Genomic DNA, 23,942 nt, shown 5'->3' on the forward strand with positions numbered 1-23,942 from the left:
AGTAAGACAGTAGAAAATACAGCTGAGTGGTGTGAAGTGTAAAGGGAGGTGAGTGTAAAGGGAGGATGGGGAGGAGATGCAGCCAGAGGAGAAAGCTAGCAGGCAAATGTGGATGAAAGGGAAAAGGGTGCTACAGAATTGACATTACCTGTTCATTTCAGAAGAAAGGCCCTTTTGGCAAGCGCATGAGGTGCTGCTTATTACACTAACCTTTCCTACTACCCTCTTGCTGTGCCCTGCAGGTGGGGAAAGATGACATTGACACCTCCAAACCCAGTGCTGGGCTTAATAGACTGGGGCCGTCTCCTCTCGTCAACCAGTACAGCCTGACTGTGGGGCTGGATTTGGGCCCGCATGACACAAAATCTCTCATGAAGTGTGTGGAGTCTCTGTCTTTCATCGTGCGAGATGCTGCCCATGTGACACCCGAGAACTTCGAGCTCTGTGTCAAAACCATCCGCATCTTTGTGGAGGCGAGCTTGAATGGGGGTAAGATGGCCTTTGATTTGATTTGGGGTGGCCAGGCAGCGTGAAGGGAAGGGTGAAATGCTGTTGGGGAATGAGTCCCCAGCCCCCAGAAAATGTTCTGCTGTGAGAAAAGTTTCCTGGCTCCTGCTGACAGCAGGGACTGCATTCTTATCCCTGTCACTGGGATATTGGGGAGACCTGCAGCTGATGTGAAGGTAGCAGGATCAGCAGGAGTTGTGACTTCCTGTTGTTGCAGAATGCTCTTCCTGAAGGGCACTGGGAACCTCTTAAAGTGGGTGGCTGTCATTTCACAGGACAGAACCCTCCACGGGGGATATCGAAAGGTGGCTGCTGCATGCACTGAATGGTAGAACCTTCTGTGGTGGAGTGTGTATATGGTATGTTGCCACCTTTCACTTTTTAGGCTACAAGTCCCAGGAGAAGAGGGGAAAGAGCCACAGGCACGATAGTAAATCCAGTCGGTTAAAAAAAAAGCCAAAGGAGAGCTCCACACGGCGGTCACGGGTCTTGAGCCAGCACCAGGCCCACACGCACAGTGATGAGGACGAGGATGAGAGCATCCCTGCCAGCTACCACACTGTGTCTTTACAGGTTAGTCAGGACGTAAGTATAGCAAGGATTTCCTCCTCTCCTTTCCCGTACTCAGGGCCTTGTTAAGGAGTCGCTGGGATCTTTCAGGAGGGGAAGGGAGGCTGCATCCTGGGTTAGTGGACACTGAATAGCGAAAGGTAGGTCTGGTGGCAGTGTGTAGCTCTGCAGTGAGAGGGGAAGACTGCAGTTTGGGCAGGCAAAAGCAGAAGAGCAGTGGAAAGCCAGGAGGGTGGGTGCCTGGAACTGAGTCACTGTAGAAGGTATGATAAATGTGGAACAAGGCCATTTGGAGATGAGAGGTTCCCGTGGGAGATAGTGTGGAGTCTGACAGGGCATGTGAGCTTGTGGAGAGAGGAGAGCCCACGAAAAAGAGATCCTCTGAGCATTGGTTTGGGGAAGAGTAGAGACCAGGTTTTATTGAGGAATTTAAGTACCGTGTGTTGCTTAATGTGATGCTTGACTTGCAGCTCCTGGACCTCATGCACACCTTGCACACGCGAGCTGCTACCATCTACAGCTCCTGGGCAGAGGAGCAACGCCATCTAGAGCCTGCAGGGAGGAAAATCGAAGCAGATTCCCGAACACTGTGGTCCAACTGCTGGTGTCCTTTGCTACAGGGTAAAGTCATCCCCTTGTGATGAGAGTGAGCAAAGAGACTTCCAATATAAGGCTGCACTCAGGACATTTGAGGAGCCAGGAGTTAACTGCAGAAAGCAGGCAGAGGCTGTTTTTAGGGTCTGCTGTAATTGGATTAAGAACTTGGGTCAGATTCAGGAAGGTATCTTTAGCATGAGTTAGCTGCCAGTTTACTTCTCCACCTGACAGTAGATTCCAAGTCTGTGACCTGGAACAAGTATAATCCTTCCCCCTGCCCCAGAGTGTTTGGTCTTCATTAACCTTTTCACCTTAGGCTGGGGGAGTGGGAATGAGACACTTTCTCTGTGGGCTCTACACTGGATCCTTCTCTTGCAGGTATTGCCTGGCTGTGCTGTGATGCCCGACGTCAGGTACGGATGCAGGCACTCACTTACTTGCAGCGGGCCCTCCTGGTACATGACCTGCAGGCCCTGGATGCCCTGGAGTGGGAGTCCTGCTTCAACAAGGTAACCTCCTGGCAGGGTTGGGCATGCAGGACAGTGCTGTCATGAAGAGCAAGCTCTGTAGGATTGGCAGAATGGTGTCCTACTTCATCACCGTCTTGTTGAGCAGTCTGTTCACTGTAACAGACAAGTCTTTCCCTACTTTGCTCCTGTGAAAAGTTCTCTTGGCTTAGGCTTCTGATAGAACCTCTTGGAAATCAGTCCACACACTTAATAGAATCACAGAATCATAGAATAGTTGGGGAAGGAAGGAATCCTAAAGATCACCTAATTCCACCCCTCTGACGTGGACAGGGACACCTTCCACTAGATCGTGTTGCTCAAAGCCCTGTTCAGCCTGACCGTGAATACCTCCAGGGATGGGGCATCCACAGCTTCTTTGGGCAACCTGTTCCAGTTCCTCACCATCTTCATAGTAAAGAATTTCTTCCTTATATCAAATCTAAATATACCCTCTTTTAGTTTAAAGCCATTACTCGTCCTATCACTACAGTCCCTGATAAAGAGCCACCCCCCCAGCTTTCCTGCAGGCCCCCTTTAGGCTTTAGAAAGATGTTATAAGGTCTCCCCGGAGCCTTCTCTTCTCCAGGCTGAAGTTTCCATCCCTAACTGCTTCTCCCACGCTCTTTGTCTAGAAACCAGTCCCAAAAGTTATCTCCTCATTTAAGGTTTCTCATGAAAATCTCATCAATCGTTTTTCAACTAAAAATACTAGTGTCTGATCCAACAGGTGCTGTTTCCTCTGCTAACCAAGCTCCTCGAGAACATCAGTCCGGCTGATGTCGGTGGGATGGAAGAGACTAGGATGAGAGCCTCAACACTACTCTCCAAGGTGAGCTTGCTTCTGCTGTCTGAAAGCTCAAGGGAGAGCATGTGCATCAAGAGGACCAAACTGTTTCTCAGCATCTCCGACCTGGACGGGTGGCATTTTGCTAGTCTGATGGTCATCAGTGCTGCGCATCTCCACCACCTTCTCCTGCTGGGACTTGCCTTCTTTCCAGAACTGTCTCCATGATTCTGGGCTTCAGAAAAGCTGTCAGGAAGGAGTTGGTGACTTTACGAACAATGAAGTATTTCAGCTCAACATTAGTTGAAGGCAGTCTGTTCCAGTGGTGGAATGATGCATGTTGAAAGTAGAAGCCAGAAGGGCTGGAAGAACTGGTGATTTAGACTTGAGTGGTCTCAGGCAACAGAGACAAGACCCACTCCTCCGCTTATGCAGCTCAGAAAGGAGGCCCCTGGCATCCTTGGGTTTGGCCTGTGCATGCTCCTGGCCTACAACAAGGAGGGGGAATTTTGGATTTGCGCAATAAGCTTGTCAAGCCTTGAGCAGCAGCCCTGATACTGCTTGTTGACAGTAGTTGTGTTCTTTTCTAGGTGTTCCTACAGCATCTTTCCCCGTTGCTCTCGCTGACCACTTTTGCTGCCCTGTGGCTGACAATCCTGGACTTCATGGACAAATACATGCATGCTGGCTCCAGTGACTTACTGGTAAGGTGCTGAAAGTGATGCTGCAGCACTTTGAGCAACCATTCATGGACTTTAACCTTTTAAGTCTTTTTTTTAGCCTTTTAACCCTTCCAAAACCATTTTGTTCCATGGTGTCTCCCTTTGGCCTGTTTCCATTGTGGCCCATCAGCTGTTTTGGGCCCTTCTTCATTCCTTTATGTCCCACCTCTGTGTCCTGAGGAGTGTCTCTGATTACAGCTGGAGGCCATCCCAGAATCTCTGAAGAATATGCTGCTTGTAATGGATACGGCTGGGATATTCCACAGTGCTGACTCACGGACGGGATACTCGGATCTCTGGGAGATCACCTGGGAGCGGATTGACTGCTTCTTACCTAGGCTTCGAGATGAGCTCTTCAAACAGACAGTCATCCAAGGTACAAGGGGATGAGAAACGTTAAAAGGCAGGTCTTGGGCCCAGCGCCTGCACCTTGTGGAACCTAGCTGCCCTAGTGCCTGGATGGTGCTGAGATGATAGGGGCAGAGCTTGGCATGAGGAGGACAAATGGAGGGTAGGCAAAAGGAGGGAGCAGGCTGGTGTGTGCTCTCACTGTTTGTTTGTTTTCCTAGATCCCGTCCCCAGCGTACCAATGGAGCAACATCCTCAGAAATCGATAGCATCTGCCCTGCCCCCTTCTCCTGTGGGGGATGTGAGGTCAGCCACCCACGCAGGACCTTTGGAGAAGCCCTGTGAAATGGGTGCCACTGGTGAGGCCATAGATTTGTTTTTCCTTGCTTTAGCATGATCTAGAGGGGCCAGTTGTCTTGTGCTGTTGATCCTGCTTCTAAACGGGTTGGTTGCGGCCTTCTTGCTGAGGTTACGGGGGGCAGAGGCTGGGGCAGAATGCCTGTGATTGGCACCTGCTTCTCAAGGCCCTTTGTGAAGGCACGTGGATGGGGAAAGTCTGAAAAGGTCCTTGAGCTGACCCTTAGCCTGGCTTGGCTTGGCTTTCTCCAGGCCCATGTAAAGCTGTATTTTTGTCTCTTCCTTCTTGCAGAGTCTGAGAGAGCCACTGCACCTGCATCACCCAGCATCAGCACCTCTGCCTCTCCTCCTTTCACAGCATCAGCTCCAACCAAGGCAAGCCCCGCTGCAGACGTACCTCCTACAACAGCACAGCCACCGCTCATCCTGCAGCCCCTGGCCTCCCCCCTGCAGGTTGGGGTGCCGCCTATGACTCTGCCAATCATTCTCAACCCAGCCCTAATAGAAGCCACCTCTCCTGTTCCTCTCTTAGCTACTCCACGGCCCACTGACCCCATGACAACCTCTGAAGTCAATTAGCTTGAGGGTGTGCAAGAACTGTCCGCTGAGGAAGCTCTGGGTAGAGGATGCTGGCCAAACGTTCTCTGGTAGTGAGCATGTTTGTTTTAGAAGATGATGCTAACCTGAGCAGAAGGGCAGCTGCCGCAGTCCCCCGGAGCACATCACATTTGTTCCCTTCTTGTGGCAACTGCCCCCAAACCCCTGACTGCAGCGTTCTTGGTGTCCAGTTCCGCTGACCAGTTCCTTCCTGCCTTCACAATCTCAGGGACCAGGCGACTCCCCCACCCAGCAGCCTGGGACCAAGCTGCCACCACGTCATCTGGCGAAGAGGGAAAAATCCTTGCTGTAACACCAGAGAGGGGCAGCGCTACGAGACCGCCTCTCAGGTGGTTCAGTCCAGTCCCTGGACAATTCCCCAGCTGTTCCCTACCTTCCCTGCCCACGCTTCTGGTCGCACTGCTTTATTCGGGCTCTGGGCATGCCTGGGCTCAGCAGGTTGAGAATTTTGCCTAGGTGATTGCTTGCAGCATAGTTCCCAGCTTGCGATGTAGGGCTTCTTGTCTGCTGTAGCCACATGCTTTCCTTCTGCAGCGTGGATCACAGCAATCCCCTAACCAGGTAGGGAGCGGGGCAGCATGGTAGGCACAGCACTGCCTTCCCCACCTCGTCCTGCAAACATAATCAGGCTTTCTGGTTGGAGGGAGCAAATTCAGAGGGCCCTGCCTAGTTAAGCAGATGAGAGGGAAAGGCAGAGCCCTGTGAGCTGAGAGCAGAGCACCGTGGCCATCTCTCAAACAGCATTTGGGGAGCTCCTCCCCTTGGGGTGCACAGCAGTGCCGTGTTTTCTACCACTTGCTGCATCGGCCTCTTAGTGTCCAGCCCCGGGGCTGCCCTCTCCTCTTCAGCTGAAGATGCTGGGATCTGTGGCACCTGCTGCTAGGAGGAGCAGCTTTCTCTTGGAAGCTCCTGCCAAGATTGTACCCTTCTGCATCTTCTGGTTGTTGGGTGCCCACCTCCTTCTCCACCTAGGGTGTTCCTGCAACTGAAGTCACCACAAGCCCCTGGTAGTCATTCCCGTGCTTCTGCCGTGCAGCAGGGGTGTCCTGCTCTTCCATCCCCTCGTGCCCAAAGCAGAGCTGGCTGCTTGGCAGGCACTGCGTCTCAGTTCTTCCTCCTCTAAATTGGTTGGCTAAACTCTCAGTAATACCAGCTTCAGAAATCCCACGGGTGACTGGGAGGGGCGTGGGCGCTGACTCCAACCCAGTGTGTGCTGTGCCGAGAGGAACCTAATGCTGGGGTGGCAGCACAGCCAGTGTACATACGGAGTAAATGGCTTACGAATCCAATGGACTTTTTACAGTGTAATAAATACATCCTGTAAATGAACACTGCGGTGTTGCGCTCCTTTCCTGTTGTGGTTCCGTGGCCCAGAGCTCTGGGACAAGTGGAGAGGTTTCGTGTTAAGGGGCTGTGCTCTGCTCAGCCGGGAGGCTGCGGTGGAGGCTAAGCAGGAATGGCTCCCCCAAGGTCAAGGCGGAGCTGTAAGAACTAAGGCTGCTCTTGCTCTCGTGGCAGCACTTTGGTGTCAGCTGTAAGATCTCCGGTGTAATGGTGCGTGCTCATGCACAGCCAGGACTGAGGACAGAAACAAGGGCTGGAGAGCAGATGCCCTGCGGCATCGTGGCACGCAGCCAGAACAGAGACCTCGGTGACAGCCTGCCTCGCTTCAGAGAAAGGAGCCTTTTCCCTCTGATGAGGGAGAAATCCTCATTTCCTCTGACAGGACTCTGACTTGGTGAGGGCATGAGATCCCAGAGCCTTCCAGGGCTATCCCTGTGGGCAGCCACAGATACTTCCCTGCTGATATTTTCTGCTTTGTTGTGGCAAGACCCACACTGTGTCTTTAGAGCTGTGCGAGGCGCTGATGCCTTCCCTATCGGAAAGATTCCAGAGGATTCCTATGGGCTTAATAAGGAGTTTTAAAACTTCAGAGTTTGTTTGAATTTCGTGGTCAAAGGTCTGAGCATTGCGTAATGGAAATGTGATGCGCATGCTAGGAAAGCCCCGTTAATAAATCCTGGTTATCTTTCCCTGATTCTACCATTCCTTGAATACTTTTATTCCTGTAACCTTCCCTTCCTCACACTCCACTGCCAAAGCCGTGGCGTCCCTCCTGCCCTTAGACACCTTCCTTCATGCATTTGAGCCCTTGCCCTGCCTGCCCATGGTGCTGTGTCCAGCCCACCTCTCTGGCCTGTGTTTTCAAGGCTTGACTTCTATTTACAGCTCTGTTTTTCTAAGCTGTCTCCAAACCGCTTGCTGAAGCCTTTAGATGATTAACTCTTCATAAGCCATTGCTCAACTCTAAAGTGCTCTTATGTCAGCACTGCTGCCCTCTGATCCCTGGACAGTGCTTTGACTTCTTGGACTGCTGTCATTTACTGGCACAGCCCAGTTTTTCCTGTTGCCTTGAGATGTTTTGAGGATGCTGCATTTTAAACTTTGCAAACCCGATTTGTACCTAGATCCCTGCATCCCAACTCAGACAATCGTGGTGCAAAGCAAAAGCTACCCGAGGAAACTGCAGGAAATGGGACTGGAATGTAAAGAATGTAGGATGGAAAGACAAAATTGCACTTTAAACAGTTTCCACTAAAGTGCAAATAGGAATGGGCTGAAAAATAGAGAAATTTATTTCAGCGTTTTTTGGCTTTTGCAAGAAAGAGGCTTCAAGTGTTACGGGAAAAAAAAAATTGTTTCAGTGTGAGCTCAGAGGAGATCAAGGATCGGCTGACAGGTAGCACTTGCTGTGTGATACAGTTTTATCGATCAGGTCTCCTGCCTTTTCTTTGTAACTCGAATTACACAACAGCCGTGCTGCCAGCGGCTGCTGGTGAGCAGGGGTGGTCACAGCCCTAGCGTTCGAGTTCGTCCCAGCATCCACTTCTGCTAGACTTGGACTTCTTTCTCATTTTTATGGGTCTGACTCACTGTTGTTCCAGAGGATGCTGGACAGACATCACAGTAGTTTGGGTTTGCTTGCCTCTTGCTGTTCCAATGTACATCAAGAACTTCCGCAGCTGAAAGAGAGCAGGAATAAATGTCAGTAATCAGCATATGTCAATAGAAGGGCTTACTGTGGAGCTGGTGTTGTCCTCAGTATGAAGCCTTCTAACACGAGAAAGCCCTATTTAAAAGATAAGCTCTGGCTGAAAAATGTAAATTTGACGCTGAAAATGTAAATTTGTAAGTGCAGAATCTGAAGCAAGGCTGCTTTTGCTCGGATTCAGTATTAACAACAGAAAAAAAAAGGCCGTGTGCTAAGTGTACTCGGTGATTTCAGAGAGGAGTCATCCCAAAGTGACCCGGCTTTTCCCTCAGTACCTAGCTTCTTCCTGGAGAGGCCACCTGTGGAGCTCCATCGGGAAACCCGCTGGTGTTAGAGCCTGAAGCATCCTGAAAACGCGTCCCGCTCTGCTCCGCACCACCTGCGCATGCAAAGCAGCCCGCTTGGGTTTGCACTGCCCGTCCCATTGTCCAGGAACAATCCCAGCCCCACAAAGGCTGCTGGAGGCGGCAGCAGCTGCAGCACTGGCGCGGTGCCCGCCGCACTGGGCAGCATTGTTCCTGCCACCGCGACCACGGGGCCGGGAGCGAGGGTCGGGCCCGCTGTGCTCCGGCGGGCAGCGAGGCAAAGGCAGGTGAGGGAGCACGAGATGAGCTTGTGTGGCACTGCGTCCTGCAGCGAGAGGTGGGGGCAATGCCGTGCCACAGCGCAGGGAAAGACGCTGGGCCTTCGAGGAGCCCGCGTGGCTTCAGTTTTTTAGGGAAATCTCCAGGGACTACAAGTCCCAGTGTGCAGTACTGTGCCCGGGGTTGTATAACCTGAGCTGGGGGCAGCAGGGGGCCAGCGGCATGGCCTGGGAGTGTTGCTTTTCCTCTTCCCAGGGCCCAGGCCGGTGTGATGGTGCCTGCTGACTGCAGGAGGAGTGCGGGCGGCCGCAGGACCCGAGGGCCACCTGCACCCTTTGGCCGCACGGGAAGCTTTGGGACCCGCAGCCACATGCCCCTGGCTGCCGCAGGGCGGGCGGGGGTGTTGGGGCCGGGCTGCGGGCAGCAAAACGCGGCTGCTGCTCCCTCACCGCTGCCAGGGGAAGTCACGCTTCCTCTTCTGTGTTTAACTTTTCCCTTTCACACAAACAGAAAGCTCCCGGGGCAGCGGGGCTGGGGGGTGGCAGCCGCGCTGGGTGCCCGGCGAAGCGGGGTGCTCCTGGCGGGGCCGGGTCCAGCCACCCGGGGCCGGGTCCTGCCACCCGGGGCGCTGCCGGGGGCACGGGGGGGACCCGGCCGGGGCCCCCCAGCCGCTGCCCGTCCCGGTGCCCCGCGGGGCCGCCGCCACGTGGCGCCCGGGGCCGGGCCGTGCCGGGCGAGCCGCGCTCCCCGCCGGGCGGGGCGGGCCCTGCGCCGAGCGGGACCCCCCCTGCCCCGGGGCGGAGCCGGCGCGTCCCTCCCGGCCCGTCCCGGCCCGTCCCGTCCCGTCCCCCGGCCCCGGCCCCGCGGCGGGCGCTGCCCATGGGGAGCTGGGCCCGGCGGCCCGGCAGCAGGAGGCAGCGGGGAGGCTCCCCCGGCGGCCCCGCCGCCCGCCGCTAGCCCGCAGGGGCATGCCCGGCCCCGCCATGCCCGCCTGGGGGATCCTGCCCGTCACGCTGCCCGCATTCACCATCACCGGCATGTGGATCGTGTGAGTAGCGCCGGGGGGCTCCGCGCACCGACCCCTGCCCGGCCGGCTGCCCGAGGGCGGCCCCGGCGGCACAAGGAGCCCCCGGTGCTGGGGGAGGCAGCGCAGCCCCTGCCCGGGGGCAGTGGGCACAGAGGGGATGGGATGGGATGGGATGGGATGGGATGGGATGGGATGGGATGGGATGGGATGGGATGGGATGGGATGGGGTGCGGTGAGGGCAGCCCCTGCCGTGCCCCCATCCCGCAGGCACCGCGTAACGCCTGCTGTCATCTCCCCCAGGTACGCCATGGCGCTCTCCAACAACCACATCTGCCCCGTGCACAACTGGTAAGGTGCTGGGGGCGGGCAGGGCGGCGGGACCCCCCGTAAGCACCCCGCTGGCAGCGGGTACCGCTCCGTGCCTAACCCCTTGTCCTTCATCCGCGGGTGGTTTGGGGGAGCAAAGCCTCGTAGGGGCGAGCTGCCGGCGGGATTGGGCCCCGCGTCTGCGGAGCCTTGGGGATGGCAGAGCCGAGCAGAGCTGAGCAGAGCTGAGCAGAGCTACATCCACCCCCCCCAGCAGCTCGTGTGCGGTCACCACCGCTCCGGTGAGCTCACGCACGGCACCCAGGGAGAAGGGGGCCATTGAGTAAACGCTAAGCACGGAAAAAATCCAAAAATAAGTGGTCAGGGAATTACAGAGGGCCAAGTGTCTCCGTGGAAAAGGCTGGGACTCGCTTGCTGGAGACTTGAACCCTGGGCCCTGGCAGTGCCAGCAGGGCTGTGCGGCGGCACCCGGCTGTGCCCTGGGCTGGGAGGGAAGAGCTGTCCGCGCTCTCAGGAATTTCTTCTGCATGACTCTTGGCTTCTTGCGTCTCATAAAAAATCTGCCCAGAAAATCCATGTTAGCTCAATTCTTGCTGGAGTGTTTGAAGGAGGGTAAAAAAAAAAAAAAAAAAAAAAAAACAAGAAAAAACAACCCGCTGCCATTTCCTGTCTGATGGATTATTCTGTCCTGGGAAGAATGTGTTTGTCGGCGTTGTCTCTGTGGCATAAACAGACGTTAATGATGAATAATGCTTCCAAACTTTGGGCTGCTTGCTTTAAAAAAAATAGAAAAATCCCAAACCAAACAACACCACAAGAGCAGCCCTTGAGGAGGCCGTGGGGCTCCACGCCTTGCTCGGGTTTCGCGGTTGGAAAACAAAGCCACCAGTAAACGAGGAGACTGAAAAAACAGCAGAGACCAGCCCAGCCCTTCCCGAAAAGTCCTGCTTAACCGTGCGATTGCTGAGCCGCTTCACTGGAGGCAGCCGACGGCTCGGCTCCACCAGGTGCCTTTGGCTCTGTGGCTGCCGGGTGGGGGTACCCTGGGCCGTGCCAGCCAGGGGTGCGCGGGTGATGCTGCAGTGACAGGTGATGGGCTCTTGCAGGACACCCAAAAACCCTTCTGTGATCGGGTGCTGGGAGAGCCAGGGCAGCTTCCCTGGGTGTCACGGCTCTGACCATCCTGTCACCTTCCTCACACCATGTCCTCAGCCTCACCCCTGCTGTGCCCCACCGCCAGGGGTTGGGGACAACAGCACCGCTCCCTCACGATGGTCCCGCAGGCTGGTGCTGTGTGGTGGTGCCCCAGGGGTGGTGATGCTGCTGCTGAGGCCACCCAGGTGCCTCGGGCCACTTGGGAGGGCTCAGGGACACCGGCCAGCAGCCAGACCGCTGGGGATTTCCTCCCTTCCTTCCCGCGTGTGCTCCGGGCAGCCCTGCCTCCCTTGGGGCAGCACAGCCCCCTTTCCAACACAGGGGTGTCACCGTGTGGCCTGGCCCCCCCTGTCCCCCAAAAGAGGAGCCATCCCTCCCTGTGGCAGCAGCCCAGTGGTGGCATGGAGGGGACGAGGGGCACATGAAGAGGCCCTGGGGCCAGCCTGGGTGGGCGCTGCGGGGTGCCCGTGCCCCTGGGACCCGTTTCCCACCCAGGTGCCACATTCCCTGCAAGCCTGGAGCTGCCGGTGGCTGCGTGCCCGGCTCCACCCGCGCTGCCAGGGCTGGGAGCTGCATGTTCCTGCTCCCGCCCCGGGGCTCCCCGTGGGCACCCAGGGCGTGATGTCCCCCCCGGGGACGGTGCTGCCCGGCTGCAGGCCCCCCCAGCCCGTCCCTTTGCTCCCCGCAGGAATTACAACCAGTCGTGCGGTGTGGATGGCCCCGGCTCCTGCTGCACGCTGGATCACATCCCCCTCGTGAGGTGAGGAGCTGGTGGGTGGGCTGGGGGCCGGGCCGAACCCAGCCCCTCTCCTCCCCGGGGGCACGGAGCGGCGGAGGGCAGCCCCGGGGAGGGATGGGGACGAGCAGCGGGTGCTCGGGGTGTCCAGGAGCGGGCCCTGGGGAGGGTCCCGCACCCTGGTGCCCCCCGCTGAGGGCTGCCCCTGCCGTGCCTTGTCCCCACAGCAAGTGTGGCACCCTGCCTCCCGAGAGCTGCTTCTTCAGCCTCATCTGCAGCCTGGGCTCCTTCATGGGTAAGTGTGTGGCGCTGAGGGAGCGGGACGGGGCGCTCGGCCTAGTGCCGGGCAGGGAGCGGGGCCCTGGGGTGCTGCAGGCACAGCGGTGGGCAGGGGTGGGCCTGGGGCTGGGGGGTCTCCATCCAGCCGTGTGTGATGGGCGCTGTGTCTCCGTCCCGCAGTCATCCTGGTGGGGCTGCTGAGGTACGCCCACGTCCTGGAGCGCGTGGGGCCGTCGCTGCTCAACACGCTGGGGCTGGCCACTGGCTGGCTCTGCGCCGCCGGCCTCACCATGGTCGGCAACTTCCAGGTGAGGCTTCTCCCGGGGCCGGGGCTGGTTTCGGCAGCAGGGTAACATGGGGCTGACACGGAGGTTGGAGGAGCTCAGGCGGTGGCAGGATTTGGGGTCATTGTGTCGTTTCGTGCACGCCTCCACCCCGCCAGGCACCGCGCTTCCCCTGCATGTTTTATTTGCACACTCATCGTTTCGGGCCCGGATGAAGCAGCCGGTTTGGGTTTAGCACTTATCTCAGAAAGCAAACATTGCAGCACCTGCCTGCTGCTTTCTGCAGCGCTGGGCAGGGCCGGGGTGGTGCTGGCTGCCCCCTTGGTGGCCCTGCGGAGCCGCGAGCTGACGGCCTGTGCCCGCAGGTGGACCACGCCAAGGTGCTGCACTACATCGGAGCGGGGGTGGCCTTCCCCACCAGCATGCTGTTCGTCTTCCTGCAGTCCGTCCTCACCTACCGCATGGCCAAAACCCGCGGGCATTACTGGACGGGACACCTGCGTAGCATCCTCACCGCCGTGGCCTTCATCACCCTCGTCTTCAGTATCCTTTTCCCGGCCCTGCCAGCTGTGGGGAGGGCACTGGGGCGGGCAGGTTACAGTGGCCCTGGCCTGGCTGCCACCACCCTCAGGTGTTGGGGTGGGCTGTGGGAGCAGGTTGGCCCTTCATAGCCTCAGCTGCGCACCTTGCAAAGCAGAAGGGACAACTTTTTTTTTTTTAAAAGGGTATTTTGGGCCCTGGGCAATGCAAAGTCCATCTGAGTTACCTATAGCCTATGACACACAACCTGCAGTCCTCCTTGGGGTGGCTGGGGGCCGGCTGTGCTTTCCTTGACCGGGATGTGCTCAGGCGGTGTGTTCTTCATCCAGGAGAGCTTCGTGCTGCAGCACGTGGCCGCGCTGTGCGAGTGGATGTTCATCATCGACGTCCTGGTCTTCTACGGCACCTTCACCTTCGAGTTCGGGGCCATCTCCACGGACACCTTCCTGGTGCTGCTGAAAGCCAGCCGGGCCCCCAAAAGTTACAAAGGCGAGAGCAGCCTGCCCGGCACGGCCTGCATCCATGGCGCAGAGGGGCTGGCCATGGTGTGACCCGACGGGAGGCTGGCTGACGGTGGGGACCAGCGAGTGGGGCCCTGCCAGCTGCTCCCCACCCCGAATGTCTCCCAGACCCCGCGTGCCTCGGGGTGCACGTGCGTGTGCGTGCACACGCAGTGCTTGGTACGTGCCCCCCTGATCCAGGAGCTGCAGCCGGGCTCCTCCAGCAGCCCGCAGCCCCCGGGAAACAGGGGCTGCCCCCCAAGGGCTGCTGGGGCCGGGGTTGTCCCCTCTGCGTCCTTGGCTGTCGGAGACAATCATGCGGGGGGAGCACCCCGCTGGTGTGAGCCCGTCCTGGAGGCTGGTGGGAGCGGGGAGGGCGGTGAATGAGTGCGTGCGAGTGTACATAGAGCTACGTATATATACGGATAGATGTATATACACACACACAGAGCTGTTCCCTTGTCCCTCGCGAGGGGCATCGCTGCTGTGCGCGGGTTGTGCCCCCCGAGCTGCCCACCCGTGCGAACCCGGTGCGTGTAGCTGGACGAGGAGCGTGCTGGCTGTTACACATAACAGGTGTTCAAAACGCGCAGAAAATCCCAGCCACGCCGTGAGGGGACTGCACAGCCACGGAGCGCGCTGCGGGGCCGCCCCCGGTGCCCCCCGGAGCCCCCCGGTGCGCGGGGCCGGGCGGGGCGCGGCGAGGGCCGGGAAGCCCCGGGGGGCGGGGCCGGGCCGGGACTTTCCCGGGCAGCGGCGGGAGCGGCGCCGAGCGGGGCTGGGGCCGGAGCCGAGCGGCGGGGGTAGGGGTAAGAAAGGGGCACGGGGAGGGGGAGGAGGGCCTGCGGGACCCCCGGGGGGCAGGCGGGGTTAGGGGTAGGGTTGGTCAGGGTCAGGGTCAGGGTTTGGTTAGGGTTAGGGGGAGCAGGGGGAGGTTGGAGGTGGCGGGGAGGGTGAGCGCGATGCTGGGGAGAGGGCGGCCGGGGCTGGTTTTCCTCTACCCGTGCCCCTGTGGCCCCGATCCCCGACTGCAGTGCCAGGAGGGTGCCGGTGCGTGGGGCAGCCCCATGGCTCTGCCCCACGGCCGGAGCGGCAGCGGTGCCATGGGCGGCGTGGGAGCACGGGGACAGGGGCAGCGAGGGCCCCGCCGGCACCCAGAGGGGGTTTTGGAGGATGTGCAGGCGCCCGAGTGGAGCAGATGGTTCATAACACAACAAAGCAGCTGATTTATGGGCCCCTGGAGGAGAAACACAGAAGATCAGTGGGTGGCTGGGGTTTGCCAGAACGAACTTGATAGCAGCGATGGGAGGAAAGGCACAGAGATACATGCACAGAGATACGAGTGGTTTGGTGCGCCAGGGTGGGCTGCTGGAAGGCTGGGAGGGCTGCGGGGAGAGGGGATTCGTCCCTGCCACTCGTATGGGTCAGGGGATGGATTTCCAGGACAGGTCTCTGAACCAGGTCCCTGCAAGAAAGACCCCGCAGCCTTGTCAGCCACACAGTTGCTAACAAGTAGCTGTGGTGGAGCAGGGCCCAGGAACTGAGCAGAAAGCAGGCTTGGGAATTTAAGGCTGTAATTTGCAGGCATTAGGAGGCTCCTGGGGAAACAAAATGCACAGGGAATAGTGTTAGAGAGGAGCAGCCGGGTGGGTGGCTGGGGCATGATCCTGCTGCCTCGTGTGTTTCTGGAGGGCCCTTTCCCGTGGCTGCTAAACAGTCCTGGTGCAGCCAGCCAGACGGATGTTTCCCTGGTGCCTGCAGGGCACCAGCTCTGCGAGTCAGCTGGCTGTCATGGGAGAAAAGAAAACAGCACCGGCATCGCTGGGTCACGTTCGGGGAGCTGCAGGCATGAAGCAGGGCTGTAACCCGCTGTGCTTGCCAGCAGCTGGCCCTTCGTGGGGGCAGCCTGGCACCAGGAGCCAGCTCGGCAGCGGGCTGCACCATCCGACCGGCAAGGGGCCGGTGCTGCTCAGGGCAGCGATGCCTGCAAAATCCGTCCCGAGTCATAGGAACGTGGAGATGTGGGGGAATCAGCCCAGCAAGGGGAGCCTGCAGCGTGTGGGTGATGGTGGATGTGAGCCCAGGGTCCAGAGGTGTGCCAGGGGGAACAGGAGGGGGAAATGGGTTATCCTGTGGGATGTGCAGGGGGTAGAAACGCAGTGTGCTGTGCCCCCAGGTGAAAAGCAGCCTCTCCTTGCTTGTCCTGGGGGCCTGAAGGCACCCTGCCAAGCTCAGGAGGCAGCACTTATCTCAGAGCAGCGCTGCGTTGCCGCGGGCTCTTCCAGGAACAAGGAAACGGCGGTGCCCCTCCAGCTCTGCTCAGCTAGCAAGGTGTGCTTCCTCCGGCACGGCAGCCTGCAGGCACAGGGCACAGGGACAGACAGCTCCTGAGCGAGACCCAGCGCAGGCTGGGGACAGGCAGGCATGACCCCGTGACGTTCCTGAGTCACGCTGTTTGCTGCAACAAGTGGAAGTGTGCAGGGCAGAGATGAGCGAGCTGCAAAACCCCCTCGAGGGATGGGGCTGAGGGCGCGGGAGAAAGGAGAGCTGCTGTGTGCAGGAGCCACGGTGTGTTCATCTCGAGGGTTTGCCTTGGGGTTACCCCGAAGGGGCTTGGTGTTTAGGGTTAGAGGGGCTCCTCCTGGCACACTGGTGAAGGACATTTGTCCCCTCTTTCACCTCTCTGTGACATCTGCATCAACAGATCTGGAAGTGGGCTGAGGGTGCCCGGGTGGGATCTGGGCAGCAGGCAGCGCGTGGTGCTTCCCGCTGGCCTGCACCGGGTCACGTCTGTGCTCCCAGGCCTTGGGAACAGCCTGGGGAAGGTTTCCCCTTGCTTTGCAATGAGGTCCTGGCTTCCTCAGCCCCTGCACCCTGGGCCGAGCTGCTGCCTTGGCCCCATGCCATGGGCAGGAGCTGCTGGAGCTCAGCTGCACTCTTGCAGCCATGGGGAAAATCTCAGGCCCAGGGCCTCAGGGCAGCCCCTTTGGAGGGCTCAAGTGGCTGGAAAATCTCCTTGAAAAAGCTCTTTTCAGCTTCTGAAGAATATGAGTCACTCACGAGCTGAACAATCCCCTTCCTTCCCCTCTTCTCCCACACACCCAAAATCCCCTGAGCGGGACCTGCGGCAACCACTGCTTCAGAAATTCATGGTACGAGGGCACAGCGGAGTAAGATACGTTTTTTTTTTTTTTTCTTTTTTTTTTTTTTCTTTTAATTTTCCACTGCTCAGTGAGGAAAAGGAATGCGGAGAAAGAGAGCGTGCCCCGCTCCGCTCTGATCCTGCCCCTTCGCTAGAAGCCTCCAGTGCTTTCCCGCTGCCGGGCAGACCCCGACCCCGGCGGCACCGTGCCTGGCAGTCCCCATGGCCATGCTGGGGCTGGACGGGCTGCTGAGGCCTGCCTCTTCCTCCGCGGTGAGTGGGGGGCTGGGGGGCTGCGGGTGCTGCTGTAGGGGAGATGCTCCCTCGGGGGGCTGCGGGGTGGCCGGAGGGGAAAGCGGGGATGGGGACGAGGCCGGCGGACACCCTGCAACCTCGACGGGCGGGTGCGGGGGCTGTGATGTGAGCGGGGACAGGGTGCGGAGCAGCGGCAGAGCTCACCCCGCTGCCTGCCCCTGGCCCCCTGGGCCGGGGGGACCCCTCGGGGCAGCGCTTTGGGGCCAGCTCCCGCCTGGGGCTGGGGACTCGCGGGGCGCCCCGTCGGGACGGGCCGGGGCCGGGGCCGGGGCCGGGGCCGGGGCAGGGCCGGCACTAACAGCGCGGCCGCCTCGGCAGGGCACGGAGCGGCCCCGGGCTCCCGGGACGGCCGTCGGGGGCCGGGAGCCGGTGCCGGGCCGAGCCGCTCCGAGCCGTGCCGGTGCCGCTGGGCGGGGCGGTGACGCGCGGGGCCGTCATTTCCCGGCCCGGCGGGGTTTCTGGGGACTTTCCGGAGCGGCGGCGCCTTCCTGCGCCCGGCCCCGCTCCGCGCCCGCTCTGCCCGCAGCCCGGCCCCGCGCCGCCATGGACGAGCACTTCCAGCCCGTGAGTGAGCGCTGCCCGGGGACGGGGTGCTGTCCCGCTGTCTGTCCGCCCCGCTGTCTGTTTGTCCGTCCCGGGGTCACAGCGGGACGCGGGGGGGGGGTTGGGGATAGGGGTTGTGCGCCCGCACGCCCCGCTCGGTGGGGAGGGTGCCGGGGTCTGTGTCCCCCCGCGGGCTGCAGCCCCCTGGGCTCACGCTCCCCTCCCCTCGCCCAGTGCCTGGATGGGATCGACTACGACGACTTCAATTTCGGCACCCACATGATGGAGCAGAAGGAGCCCCTGATGCAGACGGGTAAGGGACGTGTCCCCCCGGGGTCCCCGGCCGTGCAGCGGGGTTTCCCAGCAGGCTGACTCACGCCGGGTGCTTCCCAGCAGCGCCGTGCACCCCATGTCCCCGATGTGGGCTGGCCGGGAATCCCTGCCCCGCGCTGGGATGGGGCTGGTCAGCCTGGCCCTGCTGCCAGGGAGCTGAGCTGGGGCTGTGCTGGGGGTCCCCGAGTGCCAGGGCATCCTGATGGCTGCTCCCAGCCAGGGGCTGGGGGCCCTGGGGACCCCCGTGGGACAGACAGGGGTCACCTCGCTGCCAGCACCGTCCCCGTACCTCCAGCATCGGCACTGGGAGCGCACACGTGCTGGTTGCCCCGTGCTTCTCACCCCTGCCTCTCCTCTCTGTCCTCCAGTAGAAGGCCCCTACCTCATCATCATCGAGCAGCCGAAGCAGGTAAGGACGCGACCCGGGCAGGGGCAGGCAGAGCGCCAGGGGCACACCCCAGCGCCGTCGGTCTGACCCCCTCCGTGCTTCCACAGCGGGGCTTCCGATTTCGGTATGGCTGCGAGGGGCCGTCACACGGCGGGCTGCCGGGAGCGTCCAGCGAGAAGGGGCGCAAGACGTACCCCACCGTCAAGGTGAGTGCTGGGGGGAGCGGGGCTTTGGGGTGCACGCAGGGACCGGGAGGGGTGTCTGGAAGGGAGGATGTTAACGGGTATTGAGAAGCCCCAGCACTGGTGCTTGTAGCGTGCTTCATCTCCCTTCTCCCCGCAGATCTGCAACTACATAGGGATGGCCCGGATCGAGGTGGACCTGGTGACACACAGCGACCCTCCCCGCGTGCACGCCCACAGCCTGGTGGGCAAGCAGTGCAACGAGGCTGGCAACTGCGTGGCCATCGTGGGACCCAAGGACATGACTGCTCAGTACGTGCGGAGGGGACCCGGTGGGCTGGGGCGGCCTCCTGCTCCGTAGCCCTGTCGGGGGGCTCCTGCCCAGCTGGTGGCAGAGGCTGGAGCAGGCAGGCTCGTGGCTGGCCCAGCTGCTGTGTGCCCCAGCGCTGCTGTAGCCTGAGCAGCCTGGTTTGGGGAAGAAAGGGTGTTTTCCTCAGATCTCCTGCTGGAGTGGGACAGGAGGGGCAGGAGCTGTGTGTGCTCTGTTGCTGCACACAAAGTCCCTTGTAGGTCCCATAAATCCAACCCCTGCTGCTGGCTCAGCCTGGTCCCATGTGCATCCCTCTGCCCTCCAGCCCTCTCAGCTCCCCACTCTGGGCTGGTCACCTGCAGAGCCCTCTGCTCTGGGCTCCTCTCCTCCCCGCGGTGACGGCTCCTCTTTGCCCTGCACGCATTGAGCTGCTGCTGTCCCACTGCCCTGTGCTGAGCTCTGCCAGCCCTCGGTGAGCCGCGTGCCCCAGGGCCGGCTGTGCGATGACAGCGGGTTCATCTCTGCCAGGTTCAGCAACCTGGGAGTGCTGCACGTCACCAAGAAGAACATGATGGAGATCATGAAGGAGAAGCTGAAGCAGCAGAAGATCCGCAACAAGAATAGCCTGCTGACAGGTGGGGGCAGCCTGGGGCTGCGTGGGGCTGCGTGGAGCGGGGACCTGCTGTGGGGTGGCAGCTGCGGGGCTGGGCTGGGCACGGGGTCTGACGGCATCTCCCCCCGGCCCGGCAGAAGCCGAGCTGCGAGAGATCGAGCTGGAGGCGAAGGAGCTGAAGAAGGTGATGGACCTCAGCATCGTGCGGTTGCGCTTCACCGCCTACCTTCGTGACAGCAGCGGGAACTTCACGCTGGCCCTGCAGCCCGTCATCTCGGACCCCATCCACGACAGCAGTGAGTGCAGGGCCAGCTCCTGCTGGCGGGGTGTAGAGGGGTGGGCTGCGTGGGTGCCGTGTTGGGCTGATGGATGTGGCTCTGCCGTCCATCCCTGGGTGGCTTGGCTCTCATCGTAGCACAGTGACGAGGGGTGAACAGCTCCGTTTTGGCCAGCCCAGCCCCTGGGACCCCCAGTGCAGCGGGCAGGGGACAGGGCAGGATAGGTGGGGAGGTCGTGGTTGCTCTGACACCACGGGGGCTGCCAACGCCTCTTTGCTCTGCAGAGTCCCCCGGAGCTTCCAACCTGAAGATCTCGCGGATGGATAAGACGGCCGGCTCGGTGCGGGGCGGGGATGAGGTCTACTTGCTGTGCGACAAGGTCCAGAAAGGTAAAGGCGTCCCCTCCAGCTGCGACACCCTGCAGGGGCTGAGGCGGAATCGGTCCCAGCCCCAGGGCCCCGAGGTGGCCAGGCTGCGTGGCCGTGTACCCGGAGCGCCGCCAGGCAGTGAGACAGGCGGTGCCAGGCCCCTTTCCCCCCCCAGATGACATTGAGGTGCGCTTCTACGAGGATGACGAGAACGGCTGGCAGGCCTTCGGGGACTTCTCCCCCACGGACGTGCACAAGCAGGTGCGGGGAGATGGGGGGGCTCCGGTCGTGCCCCCGGGCGGGTGGGTGCCCCATGAGGTAGCCCCGTCACTGGCTCCAGGCAGGAGCGGGGCCAACGTCCCTCTTTGCTGCCCGCAGTACGCCATCGTCTTCCGCACGCCCCCCTACCACAAGCCCAAGATCGACCGTCCCGTCACCGTCTTCCTGCAGCTGAAGCGGAAGCGAGGGGGGGACGTGAGCGACTCGAAGCAGTTCACCTACTACCCCGTGGTGGAAGGTGAGCGCCGAGGGGTGGGTGCTCTCAGCACCGGGCCGGGTGTTCTCCCCCCGGCCCTGAACCTCCCTGGTCTCTCCCTGCAGATAAGGAGGAGGTGGAGAGGAAGCGCAAGAAAGTCCTGCCCCAGTTTCCCCAGCACTTTGGTGGGGGCTCGCACATGGGGGGAGCTGGCGGCGGCGCCGGGGGCTTTGGATCAGGAGGAGGTGAGTCAGGAATCCCTGCTCCCCGCTCCACCAGCCTAACCCTGACCCTAACCCTAACCCTGACCCTGACCCTGACCCTGACCTGCCCCCCTGCCCCGCAGGTGGGAACCTCAGCTTCCCCTACTCGCCCGGGCTGACATACAACAGCATCTACTCGACCGGCCCGCACCCCGTGGGGGGGTACCAGGGTGGCGTGCAGATGAAGGCCCCCAGCGTGGACGGGGACGAGGGCGACAGGCAGGTGCCTACGGAGAGCATATACTGCAAGGAGCTGCAGAAGCACGGTAGGAGCAGAGAAGGGGCTGGGAGACCTGCCCAGGGGCAGAGGCCATGCCCGGAGAGGCGGCTGGCGGGGGTGCCTGGTGCTGATGTCCCACTTCATGCTGCAGCCCAGGTCTGCCACCTCTGGATGCTGGCCCTGGCGCGCCGCAACGCTCACGCCCTGCTCGACTACTCGGTCACGGCAGACCCCCGCATGCTGCTGGCTGTCCAGAGGCACCTGGCTGCCTCGCAGGACGAGAATGGGGACACGTGAGTGTGTGGGGCGAGGGGCACACGGGTGGGACAGCACGAACCATGCTGGCTGTCAGAGCCCGGCCCCGGGGGTGGCATTACAGGGCTGGGGGCAGCAGCTGGTGGGGAGGCCCTGGGGACATGGAGCTGGGACAAAGGCTGTCCTCTCTCCCCGCAGGCCTTTGCACCTTGCTATTATCCATGAGCAGACGGCTGTGATCAAGCAGCTGATCGACGTGGTCGTGAGCATCCCCAGCCCTCAGATCATCAACATCACCAACAACCTGCAGCAGGTACGGGGCTTTTTGCGGAGGAGGGCTGAGGGGAGGGCCTCCCCTATCCAGGGCTGGTGCCTGCATCCAGGTGCTGGGGGCTGCTGCCCGCTGCCCAGGCTGTGTGTGAGGGGTGCTGGCATGGGACCCCTGGTGACGGCTGCCCCTGTCCGCAGACGCCGCTGCACTTGGCCGTCATCACCAAGCAGCCCCAGGTGGTGCAGCTCCTGCTGCAAGCCCGTGCAGACCCCACCTTGCTGGACCGCTACGGCAATTCCCTGCTGCACCTGGCGCTCCACACGGGCGACGAAGAGATGGTGAGGACGCTGCTGGCCCACCTGGGTGCGGCTGCCCCCTACCTGCTGCGCCTGCCCAACTTCTACGGTGAGCGGGGCTGGGGGACGAAGGGCCCGGGTGGGGACGGGGCCCGGCGTGGCTGGCGGGGTGCTGAGCCTCTCCCCCTGCCCCAGGCCTCCTGCCCGTGCATCTGGCCGTGAAGGCGAAGAGCCCGGCCTGCCTGGACCTGCTGGTCAGGAAGGGGGCGGACGTGAACGCCACGGAGATGCAGTGCGGGAGGACCCCGCTGCACCTGGCCGTGGAGATGGAGAACCTCAACATGGCCACACACCTGGTGAAGAAGGTAGGGGGCCGCCTCCTCGCTGCAGGGCTGGGGAAGCAGGGCCGGGGGGCCCATCCTCACGGCCTCGTGCCTTTCTCCATAGCTGGGAGCAGACGTCAACAGCCGGACCTTCGCTGGGAACACCCCCCTGCACCTGGCGGCCGGCCTGGGCTCCCCCACGCTCACCAAGCTGCTCCTCAAAGCAGGTACGGTGCTAACCCTCCCCTCCTGCCCACGGGCGGTGGGAGCAGCCCCTGCCCTGTTCGGGGGGACTCAGCCACCCCTCGCCCACAGGGGCCGATGTGCTGAACGAGAACGACGAGCCCATCAGCCCCTCCTCGTCGGAGGCGAGCAGCGACACGGACGCTGACCCCGAGGAGCAGGAGGTGGGCATGGAGCTGGGGGAGCCGTCCCCGGCCACGCCGCCTGCCCCCAGCCCCCAGCCCGACCCTGAGCAGGAGCAGGAGGAGACAGGGCCCCGACCGCGCCGCTGCCACACGCCGCTGGACCTGACCCGCAGCCAGAAGGTGCACGGGGGGCACAGCGTGGGGTGGGGGCATTTCTATGGGGTACACAGCGTGGGGTGGGGGCCGCCCCTCCACGTCCCAGGGAGCTGGGAGGTGTTGTTTGGTGTTCAGGGTGATGCTCATGTCCCTGTGTCTGTCCTGCAGGTGCGGGACATCCTGCTGCAAGCCTCCCAGCCGGGCCCCGAGGCGGAGCTGCCCGCTGCCCCCCGTGCAGGTGAGCAGCCCCTCTGCCCTGCAGGGCAGGACCAGGGCTGGCCGCGGGGACGGGCAGCGCGTGACGGAGCTGTGTGTCCCCACAGGGAACGTCCTGTCCCTGGACAACGACGCGCTGCAGGGCTTGGAGCAGCTGCTGAACCAGGACAGCAGCGGGTCCGACTGGATGGAGCTGGCCAAGCGGCTGGGGCTCTGCAGCCTGGTGGAGACCTACAAGGACACCCCCTCGCCCAGCGTCAGCCTGCTGCGCAGCTACGAGGTCAGTGCCTGGCCGGGGTGCCCCGTCCTCCTCCCGGCCCCACCGCGTCCCTCCCCGCTCACTGTTTTCTCCCCACAGCTGGCCGGGGGCAGCCTGGGGGGGCTGCTGGAGGCGCTGGACTCCATGGGGCTGCGCAAGGCCGTCAGGATGCTGCGCAAAACCGAGGCGCAGGAGAAGCTGCAGAGCACAGGTACGGGGGGTGCAGGGATGGGGGGAGGGCCCCGCTGCCCCCCCAGCCTCTCCCCCCTGACCGCCCCGGGCTTGCCTTGCAGAGATCAAGGAGGATAGCGCCTACGGCAGCGAGTCGGTGGAGGAGGAGCAGGTGCCTGCCCTGGCCCTGAAGCCAGGGCCGGTGCCAGCCGGTGAGCTGCCCCACAGCCAGCAGCAGCAGGTGCACTGAGGGGCCGGGGGGGCCGTGCTGCCCCCCGCCCTGCCCACCCCATCCCACACAAGTGCCTTCTGGACTGGGAGCCCACGCCGCAGCCCCGGCTGCCTGGACACTCGGGGGCGGGATGCAGCCTGCCCCAGCCCCTCTCTGCTCTTATTTAACAGTCCCTCCCTGGCCTGGTGAATAAAGGGACGCGGTTTCCATTAGCCTCAGCCAGCTGTGTCTCTGCCGCCAGGCGGCGAGGCAGGGCCCTGCCCGTGGCCCCGGGGCGGGCAGCCTGGCTGCGGGCCCCTCAGCAGCCCCTGGAGCCTCGGCTGTCCCCAGCGTCACCCCTGGGGGAAAAACCACAGCACACGCAAGAACTGAAGAGCAAGTTTTACTTCAGTAACCGACAGAAGAAGCTGTACAAAGGTTTTTCTCCCCCTCCCCGAGCCGCCTGGGGCAGGGGTGGATTTTTCTTTTT

At 61.6% G+C, this 23,942-nt stretch overlaps 3 protein-coding genes across 7 annotated transcripts in view; all 3 read left to right on the plus strand.

Annotated features, from left to right (window-relative positions):
* Positions 1–6,341, plus strand: part of GBF1 (golgi brefeldin A resistant guanine nucleotide exchange factor 1) — a 102,187-nt gene extending 95,846 nt beyond the window's left edge. For 3 of the 5 annotated variants that reach the window (XM_032191606.1, XM_032191608.1, XM_032191609.1), the window contains 9 exons: positions 243–489; positions 893–1,092; positions 1,548–1,698; positions 2,053–2,183; positions 2,911–3,012; positions 3,558–3,671; positions 3,888–4,065; positions 4,259–4,396; positions 4,687–6,341. In XM_032191606.1, the coding sequence (XP_032047497.1) occupies positions 243–489; positions 893–1,092; positions 1,548–1,698; positions 2,053–2,183; positions 2,911–3,012; positions 3,558–3,671; positions 3,888–4,065; positions 4,259–4,396; positions 4,687–4,973 (1,548 nt within the window). In that variant the 3' untranslated portion in view covers positions 4,974–6,341. The remainder of the gene's footprint in view (positions 1–242; positions 490–892; positions 1,093–1,547; positions 1,699–2,052; positions 2,184–2,910; positions 3,013–3,557; positions 3,672–3,887; positions 4,066–4,258; positions 4,397–4,686) is intronic. The other 2 variants (XM_032191607.1, XM_032191610.1) reach the window with 1 other exon arrangement.
* A 3,290-nt stretch (positions 6,342–9,631) lies between these two features.
* Positions 9,632–13,656, plus strand: LOC116491544 (transmembrane protein 150A-like). Its single transcript, XM_032191619.1, has 7 exons — positions 9,632–9,696; positions 9,976–10,023; positions 11,846–11,917; positions 12,121–12,188; positions 12,353–12,480; positions 12,822–12,999; positions 13,306–13,656. Exons 1-7 carry the CDS (start codon positions 9,632–9,634, stop codon positions 13,545–13,547), a joined length of 801 nt encoding a protein of 266 aa, XP_032047510.1. The 3' UTR covers positions 13,548–13,656.
* Positions 13,657–16,860: 3,204 nt separating this feature from the next.
* NFKB2 (nuclear factor kappa B subunit 2) lies at positions 16,861–23,916 on the plus strand. Its single transcript, XM_032191171.1, has 22 exons — positions 16,861–16,911; positions 17,731–17,809; positions 18,198–18,238; positions 18,325–18,423; positions 18,560–18,711; positions 19,238–19,344; positions 19,460–19,618; positions 19,885–19,989; positions 20,144–20,229; positions 20,347–20,485; positions 20,569–20,688; positions 20,790–20,972; positions 21,078–21,219; positions 21,380–21,494; positions 21,650–21,857; positions 21,944–22,113; positions 22,196–22,298; positions 22,387–22,619; positions 22,764–22,833; positions 22,919–23,091; positions 23,170–23,281; positions 23,364–23,916. Exons 1-22 carry the CDS (start codon positions 16,861–16,863, stop codon positions 23,489–23,491), a joined length of 2,775 nt encoding a protein of 924 aa, XP_032047062.1. The 3' UTR covers positions 23,492–23,916.
* Positions 23,917–23,942: the final 26 nt, after the last annotated feature.

This window comes from Aythya fuligula, chromosome 7 (genome assembly GCF_009819795.1).
Source record: "Aythya fuligula isolate bAytFul2 chromosome 7, bAytFul2.pri, whole genome shotgun sequence".
NCBI lineage: Eukaryota > Metazoa > Chordata > Aves > Anseriformes > Anatidae > Aythya > Aythya fuligula.

Coding starts and splice junctions, on each gene's coding strand:
- LOC116491544 (XM_032191619.1), top strand. CDS start 9,632: ATGCCCGCCTGGGGGATCCTGCCCGTCACGCTGCCCGCATTCACCATC. Junction 11,918..12,120: donor GATCACATCCCCCTCGTGAG/GTGAGGAGCTGG, acceptor TTGTCCCCACAG/CAAGTGTGGCACCCTGCCTC. Junction 12,481..12,821: donor CCATGGTCGGCAACTTCCAG/GTGAGGCTTCTC, acceptor CTGTGCCCGCAG/GTGGACCACGCCAAGGTGCT.
- NFKB2 (XM_032191171.1), top strand. CDS start 16,861: ATGGCCATGCTGGGGCTGGACGGGCTGCTGAGGCCTGCCTCTTCCTCC. Junction 20,486..20,568: donor CTACTACCCCGTGGTGGAAG/GTGAGCGCCGAG, acceptor CTCTCCCTGCAG/ATAAGGAGGAGGTGGAGAGG. Junction 22,834..22,918: donor GCCCGCTGCCCCCCGTGCAG/GTGAGCAGCCCC, acceptor GTGTCCCCACAG/GGAACGTCCTGTCCCTGGAC.